Here is a 10,568-nt window from a genome sequence, read left to right as displayed (position 1 = left end):
TTTCTATATAGTATTTAAAATTAAAAATTATAATTATATCTATATTTGTGTGTGTATTTTCTAATTTATAGAAGGAATAATATTTTTCACAAGAATCCTCAGAGATTTTTGAAGTTATGTACTCTATATAGTATTCAAAATTACTATTCAAGCAATGAAAAATTATATAGAGAGAGAGATTGTGTAATTTATAGAGGAAATAGGCTTTTTCATGGTAATCCCACTATAGAATTTCAAGCAAGAATAATCCTTTTCACCCGATTTTTGAAGTTATGTACTCTATATAGTATTCAAAATTATTGTTCAAACAATGAAAAATTATATATATAGAGAGATTGTTTAACTTATAGAGGAAATAATCTTTTTCATGGCAATCCCACAATACAATTTCAAGCAAGAATAATTCTTTTCACCCGATTTTTGAAGTTATTTACTTTATATAGTATTCAAAATTACTATTCAAACAATGAAAAATTATATAGAGAGAGAGATTGTGTAACTTATAGATGAAATAGTATTTTTTCACAGTGACCAATTTCAAGCAAGAATATGATTTTTTGTTATTTAAAATACATTTTCAATGCATTTGAATGCATAAATGATTCAACGCCATGAAAAACCTAGGGCATAGTCGAATTCTACAAATTAAACAACTACTAATGTTTTTAAAAATCTTTATCACATTTTGATTAAAATAAAATAAAATATGATGTTTAGAATTTTTAAATAGACTTATTCTTCTACATTTTGGTCTTTTTTAGGTATACTTTCTTTTAGCAATTTTGTATGAAATATAGCAAAGATTTGTTGGAATTGCAAATTTTAGCCAAGTCATCTACACAATCCAAGTGGCCAAAAAGATTTCCAAAGCCTTGAATTCATTTTTGTATTAAAAAATACAATTTAAACCATGAAAATATATATACTCATTTTAACCACTAATATATCAAATAACAAAATAGACCAAATCTATTGAGTTGCAAACTTTTTTTTTATTTTACACTCTAAAAAAATATGTACTCAAAAAATTTGATCCAAAATTTAAATATTCTATAATATTTAAAATTTTTAAATGTCATCTTTTAATTAGAAAACTATATTAATTTGTAAAGTGTTAATTTTTAATAAAAAGGTTATGTTTCTTCCCTATTTAGATATAAATGAATCCATTTTTGTACATCAATTTAATTAATTGAATAAGAAGAAAATAAAAATGTAATTATCATTTCTAAAAGAAATTTATTATCAAATAATCTATATAATTTTAATAATATAGTTGGTATAGATTTAATAATTAAAAATATTAGATTATAAATTTAAATTATATATAACCAATTTGTTTAAATTTAATATCTAAGAGCAATCACAATCCCTGCTTCAAAGAAATAAAAATAAAAAAAACTTGAGAAAAATCAACGAATATAGAATTAAAATGTTTGTTAATATATATCATGAAAATGTATATGAATAGCCTACGAATCCATATTTGGTTGACTGACTTGAGTCATATAAAACAGGAAAAACAAGATTGGCTTGACGGACCTTATTCATAGAGATGGGCGAACTGCTTTACGAGTCTTGGAAGTTTCAAGTCATCTACCTACTTGAGGTAGGTTAGAGCTGTTATCAGCCCACTCCATCTTTCTGGGTATGGATTCCATCCCTCGTTGGACATCGCCATGTTGCAAATTTCTCTGTTCAATACCAACACCCTCCAAAATGAGAGGAGAGGGAGTATTATTATTCTCATTTTCACATGTGATGCCATCTTTTAGCTCTGCCACTACTTCAGACACGCTTGGCCTACAAGATGGTGTACCCTCCACACATCTGAGCGCAAGTCTGGCAACCTTAACTATTGATCCCATGTCGTAGTCTCCGTTCAACCTCTTGTCTATAATTTCCTCTATGTCGCTACCGTTTTCATCCATCGTCACATACGGTTTCACCTATACATGACGTCAACATAATATCTAATTTTCACCTGAAAATCGTAAAATATGTTCATCATTTAAACGATTAATTATAATCGGATTCCTTACCCATTCAATGAGGTTAAGCTCCTCTTCACCTAGATTTGCATCTATGGGGGATCTGCCGCATATGATTTCCAACAACACCACTCCAAAGCTATATACATCACTCTTCGCAGTCAACATTTGAGTCCGAAAATAACTGCAGAAAATCCCCAACAGAAAATGAAATTGCCCATGTTTTTCAATAATTAACAGAACTTGTACAATACTATCAAGAATATTGCACACAGAGAGGAAGGCATATGAATATATACTCTGGATCGAGGTATCCTATTGTTCCCTTTACTGCAGTGTTAGCATAAGAAGCCTCTCCATCCACTGAGATCCTTGAGAGACCAAAATCAGCCAGCTTTCCATTCATATTGCCATCTAAAAGGATATTGGCAGTCTTAACATCCCTGTGAATTATCTTTGGAGTGCAACCCATGTGCAGGTATTTCAATCCTTCCAACATCAAGCGCAGGTGGATCACATGAATATTATACTTAAAACATTATTTATTGAAAGGTACAAATATCAAATGAACCAACTTTGTATCACAACTGTGCACTAATTTATTTAAAGATTTACCTTGCGCTGCATCTAGAGCTATTTTGAGCCTTGTTTTCCAATTTAGAGGGGAAATCTCTGCACGACTACCTGGAAAACAATTTAAGATCAAATATACATTTTTCGAACTTACTTTTGGAATTAATATGAGTATATACACCAACTCAATCAAATGATAACAATATTATTTAGTAACATATTTACCATAAAGGTGGTCCCTCAATGACCCTTCAGACATATACTCGTATACCAGCATAACCTCTTTCGATTTATTACAGAATCCGAGTAGAGAAACCAAATTCCTATGATAGATTTTCGAAAGAAGATCAACCTGTTTATGCAGTGAAACCACTCAAGTTTTTTATACACATAATAATGTCAATATAATTAAAAATACTATAATTTAAAAACCCTAAAATTACCTCATTTTGGAATTGGTGAAGTCCTTCTGTAGAGAACACGGAGAGCACTTTCACTGCTATGTCTCTTCCTTCCAATTTACCCAAGAAAACTGATCCAAAGCCGCCTTGCCCAATCTTTTCATTAAAGTTTTGTGTGGATTCCATTATCTCTTTTAACTTGAAGGCACGAGATTTTGTTGGATTTGGGTGTATAATTGTCGAGTAATCTGCAATCCTTGCAAATTTACAATATATAAAAGATTAGGTGTTTTCATAGGGTAAATTCACAGTAGGACTTTAAAATATATCTGAACTTCAAGTTGCTTCCTAACCTTCGTTGAGATGTTGTTTAGTCTTGAATTTCTTCCAATACACAGCTATAGCCACCATCATTGCTAAAGCTAGTAAAGCTCCGCTTATGGTTATTCCGATTAAAAGCCCGTTCGTTTTTGCTAACAGACGAGTTTCGGGTCAAAAAAATTTAAAGAAGAGTTACAAGTGATGTTATAATGTAAAAACAGGTGGAAAACAAATTGAAATTCAAGATCTGAAATTTGAATATCTTACATAATTTATTGAATTTCGCAAACAAAAATAAAATCTCTTTTGGAAACATCATTAAAAAAATTGCAGACTAAAACAACATAAATAAATGAGTGTAAAAGGGCGAGGCCTTCTGGGATCCTACATTGTGTCATTTGGCTACGGGAGCTCACTGTTTTTGGAGATTCCAAGTCTGTAATTGAGTGGTCAAACAAGAGAGGTTCTTCTTCTCCCCTTTTCTGGAGCCTGGAAATCTAGAATTAGAGCCCTGATCCCTGAATTCCACAACCTAGCGTAAACACGTACCTATCTATTTCACACATCTACCCAGCACAAAATGGAAATGGTGAAGCCGACCGATTATGTAAGGCAGGCTGCTCTTCGGCGACTGACTGGATCTCCTTCCAGTTTTTTGAAAACGACATCCTACAGGAGGAAGGAAAAATTCAGATTTAAGATCTCAACTTTCCAAGTCGAAGCTCTCTGTTTTGAATTTTCTAGCCTCAGGATGGATTTGATCGCTGATGTTTCTCTCCACACCTGTTTGCAGGCTCCCCTGTATCATCATCTTTCCACTTTTATCTTGATCGTTGGAGGTTTTCAGATCCACTTATTAGTTTTTGTATTGATGTCTATCTTTCACCTCTGTTGCTTTTTTTCTCTTGGTTTGAAGGAAGAATCTCTTTACTGTGATAATGGATCACTACAGAGCTTTCAAAGCAGTGAAGTTTCTCTGTTACTCTGTTTTCAGTCGAAATACTGATACATGTTTTCTGTTGTAATCACTTTCTTTACTATTAGTAGAAAGAGTATTTTCTGATTGGCAAAAAAAAAAGGGCGAGGCAATCATCTTATAGTGTGGCTTTCACAAGCAGATTTCTGTATGTTTTTGTAATTTTTATATTTATTATTATCATAGTACTAGGGTTTTTGCAATTGTGAGAGCCGTGTGCGGGGATTTCTCATCCAGAAGAGATGCTTGGGTAAATTTGTATTCACTTACCCACATAGGGCTTTCTAAGCTAGAGACTCTGTTTTTTAGTTAGTGGAGAAAATTGAATGTCTTGTGTTGTTGTGATGCATAGTTCTTGTGTTTTGACAAAATCGTCTGCGGCAAATAGTGTAAATCTTAAAGCTGAGGAAATGAAGAACAGCTATATGAACCCATAAGAAATTGCTTCTACTTAGTGAGATTCCATACCAGAGGATTCTGCAACAGAAGCCGCAGCGCCGCAGAAGACGACCGTGTAATTACTGCCTGCGGAGCATTTGAAGGAGGCGGCGTTGTCGTCATCTGAATCGGTGTTGGCCTGGGGACATTGTGTCTTGAAGAAACGAGAATAGTTACTGGGACGGCAATTGCTCCCTTCGTTATTCCCAGTGCAGGCGCTCATGCAGGCGTTCCTCACCCTTAATTCTGCGGGACAGTTGGCAATTATGTTGCTGCTGCAAGCGATCGCTTGGCACTTTGAGTTAGAGGGTATGAACGAAATTGGAATGTTGAATCCGCCGATGAGAGAGATGTCATACGAGTCGACATCCGCGTATCGTCTGTACTCGACCACAGTCGCTGCGGGTGTAATTCCTTGACAATTTCGTGCAGTCTTGCATTGCCCGGTTGTGCAATGCAGTTCACCCCAGCACTCCGCCGTTGTGCAGAACCGACACCCAGTGCGCCCCCACATTCTGAAAGCTATCGAACCGGCAGGGACTGGAACCGTCCACGACTCTCCCCTTTCCAGCTGTACCACTCCCCCTTCCACGTGTGACCCTTCGTCGATTAATTGTGTCCCGGCTGGCCAAACGGGGAATTGGCACTTATTCAGGAACTCAATGGTCGCACCTCCTGCTCCTGCGAGAATAACAAATACAGTAATAAAGTTGGACTCTTGAACATACACAAATATCCAATTTACAGTTTATACCCAATTTGCAATTACTTTTTAAACATCATTTAACAAATTGCAGGCTGACACAGCATTATAAATAAATGATTGCAAAACTGTTCATAATTTCATGGCTACAAAACCTTGAATGTCAACAGAGGTGTATTGAGGAGACAGTGCGCCTACTTAGCTGCTACAGCTATATTAGAAGAGAAAATTGAAATAAAGAACAGCTATATGGACCCACAAGAAATTGCTTTTAGTTAGTGAGATTCAATACCAGAAGGGGCCGCAGAAGGGGAGGAAGTGGCAGCGCCGCAGAAGATGACCGTATAGTTAGTGCCTGCGGGGCAACTGGACGTGCCGCTGCAAGCGCTCATGCATGAGTTCGTTACCCTCAATTCTGAGGGACAATTGACAGTTATGTTGCCGCTGCAAGCGATCGATTGGCACTTAGAGTTAGAGGGTATGAACGAAATTGGAAGGTTGAATCCACCGACGAGAGAGATGTTATAATAGTCGAGGTTGGATACTTGATTGAGACTGTACTCAACCATAGTCGCTGTACACTTTTTTATACTCTCGCATCCCACGGTTGCGCAGCTCTCGCATTGCCCGGTTGCGCAGAGGTGGTTGAAGAAACACCCAGTGCGCCCCCAAAATCTGCCACCTGTCGAACCGGCAGTGAGTGGGAATGTCCACGACTGTCCTGTGTCCAGCTCTGTCATTCGGTTTATTTGTGTCCCGCCTGGCCAAACGGAGAATTCGCACTCGTTCAGGAACTCAATGGTCACACCTCCTGCTGCTGCGAGGATAACAAATACAGTAATAAAGTTACACTCTTCAACCTACATAAATATCCAATTTGCAGTTATTACATTTTATAACCCAAGTGCATAAAGTTGCCATGAATGCCAGAGAAACTCTGCAGTTATTACCTTGTACAACGCAACAGGACAACACCGCCATGAACGCCAGCGAAGCTCCCTTTGCTCTCGCCATTGCAAACGCTGTGACTCAAACATCTCCCCGACAAAAGCCATATAACGCGTCCAGAACAACAACCAATTTTGAATGGAGGAATCTACACCATTATTTCCGGTCCAACAGGAAAAAATCTAAGCGTCTTGACTTTGCGGTCTTCTGACTGAGATTGCCTGGCCGTACACTTCACGCCTATTCAGTCCAATGTGAGGAAAGGACTTTTTATTTTTATTTTTTTAAAGACCATCGCAATTGGCAAGGACTTATACCTTCTAGAGAGCCGGCAATGGGAGACGTACAAGACACGCCTATAATGGTGAATGGATCTTATGATTGGTCATAGTCGCTACATTTAACGATGGAGAGGGACGGCATGACTCTAATTGTCAATGCTTTGGAAACGTGCAAAATATCTAAATGGCTCTTACTATTAATGAACGTCACTTAATGGCAAATAATATGTATTTAAGTTTATATATATATATGAACTTAAGTCTATTTATTTTAATTGTTTTTTCTATTTTCTTTAAATTATTTTGATATAAATTTTATATTTACATTTTTTAGTTACCATTGTGACCCGTCACCAGATTATAATGATGAAAATAAGGATAGTTGACTTGTATTTAAATCATTAAAAAAATTTAACTAGTTTATTTATAAATAATTTTTTCAAGTTAATACCAAAATTATTAAGGTTTTTTTATTATAATTAGTTGGCCATAGATTTACTATAAAGAAAATAATTTTCTAAAACCCAAAACAAGGGCTAACAAGACTAAAGAGGCATCATTTGTTAGGGTATGATTCGGGCTAAGTCTTGAGCACTTGTGTTAAGTGGAGATTTGAGGCCATACTAGAGGTGACTTTCTATATCTGCTAGGGGCATCAAGGTTGACCAAGTGGCAGCGTTGGACATTTTGAATTTCATTGATGTATGGAATGATTTAATTGCAATCGTCATACTTTTCTTTGAGCACCCTACCTAAGAGAACCTTCATTTTCTAATGGAGGGTGATAGAATTAAAGTATTGGTTGTGTTGTCCCCTAATGTGGCTAGGATGTGGAACACAACTGGCAACTTCAATTTGAATATTAGAATAAGAGTAGACATGCCTGTCATTAGTGGTTAAAGCTTCCAATTGTTGAATTTCCACATGGATTTTGGGTGTAGTAGAAGAGTAAAAGATGGCAGTGGCCACCTAGGCTTGAATCTGAGCCTGATGTCTTCCCAAACGACCATGACCTCCATACCCTCAGTGAGAGCACATGCATTGGCATGGAATAGTGATTGGAAGAAAACAAGACACAAGGATCAATAACTCCCAGAGGAGGCGCAAACCAATGAACAATAAAATCATAAGGAGTTGTAAGCCATGTGTCTAGGATGACCAGGACATGGGGTGAGGCCAAAGTTACAAAGGCAGTGGGTTTGGGGGATAGCTCCAAGCGGGGATAGAAAGCTAATTTTATTGATATAATTTTATGCTCTATTATAATATGGTTATTGAATAATTCCACATTGCATTTTATTCTTTATTATGGGAAGGTTATTGTTTGACTTATCCAATATTTTTTGTTTTATTGTGGGCTCATTATTAATCAGTTTTGATTAATAATCAATGCTTAGACTAAAGGTTTTAAATTTTGTAGAGCATAAGTTGATGTAAACAATAAGAGGAGTGACTGAATAAAAGTCACTTTTAATACAAAGAGATATTAGACAATAAAATTGGAGACCAAAAGGTTGATTTTATTAAAATTGAACCAAGTGAACCCAAAACCTTGAGAAGGAAAGCTTTTGTGGAAGCTCTTGACCAATGTTATCACATACCGCAACATAAACATTATCATATAAAATAATCCGAGAACAAGTGAGAATGGAAACAAATTGAAATGCTTTGTGCAAGTGTAGATGTGGAAAACTTGCTTTCTACAAATAAATAGTCGTTGGCACTCGCAAAAGATAGCCAAATATTCAAGCAACAATAAATGAATAAAAAACATACAAGATACTTAAGATTTTTAGGAATTACAATGGATTCACCTAGTTTTTTAGGACTTGGTGAATCAAAGGATTCCATCACCTTTAGGATTATCCTCTAACTTATGAGAAATTGAAATCAACAGGAAAAATAATTACCATAAGCTTATAACATACCTTTCTTTTCACAACTCCCTCTTTTGCTTTCATAGATCTCACGTGTTTTTAAAGAGGCCCCAAACAGTTTTGCAAGTTTTCAAGTTCAAAATTACATTAAGTTTGTTTCTAATCAACTTGATTAAATAGCAAAAAGAAAGACATTCTAAAGGTTTTCTACAAAATTGGTTTAAATTAATACTTTGAATCTAGTAGCTGAGATCCTCTCTTTTCCTTATTCGATTAGGGTCTATAACCTTTGTCCCAATTCATAAATGGATAAGAAATATGATCCACATAATTGGTTTATTCCATAAAGCTTCCGCCACACTAATAAACACAAACCATGTCATAAGAAAAACATGACCATAAATTTCATATAGTAAGCTCTGTGCCCTTCCATTGGGTTACTTTTGATTTTGAATATTTATTAATAAAATATATAATATTTTATTTTAGAAATATTTTTTTGTTTGTTTGAAATATATATTAAATCAATTTTAAATCTAGATTTATCAACATTGGAAACTAATAAAAATTTTCATTAAAAAATTTTTACACTTCAAGACATTTACATTAAATTTCTCTTATTAAATCCAACTTTAAAATAAGATAAACCAAGAATAATAATATACCTTGCGGTGTGATTATTGATGGACCCAATTGTCAATGGTGCAGGAGAAACCACACATTTTATCGTGAAGTGTAATGTATGTATTGATCAACCCCACATGGCACGGCCTTTAATGCGAGACCGTGGGATGGTTACTGATTGCATTTAGTAAACGCGCTTTTAATTGTGAAAACCGGGCGATTCCTATTTTCATTATAGTTTTTTAATTAATGTCCCTGACATGGGGGGCTATAGAGAAATATAAGGCTCACCCTTTATTCCTGCTACTTTCTTATTCCACTTTTTCTTATTATTTCCCTATTATTTCCCTATCACTCCGCATGTCAGGGGCCTGCTACTTTCTTATTCCACTTTCTCTTATATTTCTCTATAACCCCCACATGTCAGGAGCATTAATTAATTAAAAAACTACGGTGGAAATAGCCACAGGAATAGCCGTGAAAACCGTGGGATGGTTACTGATTGCATTTAGTAAACGCGCTTTTAATTGTGAAACCTTGTTATGATCAGAAAACGTGGAAAACACGGCTCTAGTTGTGAATGATTAGTCAAACTAGAACTATTCGCAATAAATTCAACACCCCGTGTCGTATCCGTCTATTAATAATCATGTCAAGTGAATATTTATTCAAGTCTAGTCAACAAAGCAATCCTCTCTACTAATTATTCGTAATAGTATTGAAGATAATAACATTTCAGGATTATTAATTTTTATGACCGCTACATCCACTTGTAAGGTGGAGAGGTTTCTTAACTTTGATTGTGATTTGAATTTTCAATATTTGATAAAAGAACCCTTAATAATCAAAGAGAGATGAAGAAGATGGCATTGGAGAGAATGGGCTTCGAATAAATGAGAGATGGATTGCAGTATATAGGACGGCATCGTGAACACGGATTGCAGTATATAGGACGGCACCGTGAACACGCCCATCACTTAGTATATTGACTTTAGGATATAACTTTTCACGGAAAACGTATTATATCTAAAGGAAGATTGATTTGAGTGATTGATTGATTGGATGGAAAATTGAATTTTAGTAGAAGGCATGCGTCCCCATCACTTAGTATATCACTTAGTATATTGACTTTAGGGCGATTCCTATTTCCAATCTCATAGGAAATTTATTGCGCCTGACATGCGCGGGAGATAGCCCCATATAATATGCCAGTATTTTTTCTCTTTCTAGCCATCACCACCGGCCTGTTATATCTGGCTATCTCGGGCACGTGTCAGGGCGCAATAAATTTCCTATGGGATTGGAAATAGGAATCGCCTTAGCATATAACTTTTCACGAAAACGTATTATATCTAAAGGAAGATTGATTCTAAGAAAAGTCACAATGATGATTAATATTGTCCCTGGAATTATCGAAGGACTGACATTGGGAGAC

General features: G+C 35.6%; 1 protein-coding gene across 3 annotated transcripts; it reads right to left on the bottom strand.

The window, feature by feature from the left end:
• Nucleotides 1–1,440: 1,440 nt before the first annotated feature.
• Nucleotides 1,441–6,508, bottom strand: LOC149174380 (uncharacterized). Of its 3 annotated transcripts, none has more exons than XM_089422584.1 (10): nucleotides 6,354–6,508; nucleotides 5,696–6,220; nucleotides 4,731–5,381; nucleotides 3,319–3,438; nucleotides 3,008–3,213; nucleotides 2,790–2,916; nucleotides 2,607–2,675; nucleotides 2,291–2,480; nucleotides 2,043–2,175; nucleotides 1,441–1,949 (listed from the first exon to the last, which is right to left on the bottom strand). In XM_089422584.1, exons 1-10 carry the CDS (start codon nucleotides 6,415–6,417, stop codon nucleotides 1,593–1,595), a joined length of 2,442 nt encoding a protein of 813 aa, XP_089278710.1. In that variant the 5' UTR covers nucleotides 6,418–6,508; the 3' UTR covers nucleotides 1,441–1,592. The 3 variants fall into 3 exon arrangements, with proteins under 3 accessions (XP_089278710.1, XP_089278712.1, XP_089278711.1); XM_089422586.1 differs by having other exon boundaries at nucleotides 2,043–2,130; XM_089422585.1 differs by having other exon boundaries at nucleotides 5,696–6,217; nucleotides 6,354–6,458.
• Nucleotides 6,509–10,568: the final 4,060 nt, after the last annotated feature.

The sequence above is a fragment of the Pinus tabuliformis genome, chromosome 4_1 (assembly GCF_031772625.1).
Source record: "Pinus tabuliformis cultivar Carrire ecotype Pingquan chromosome 4_1, CPIR1, whole genome shotgun sequence".
Taxonomy (NCBI): domain Eukaryota; kingdom Viridiplantae; phylum Streptophyta; class Pinopsida; order Pinales; family Pinaceae; genus Pinus; species Pinus tabuliformis.
Note: the sequence above shows the minus strand (reverse complement) of the source record. Positions and strands in the feature narration are given on the sequence as shown.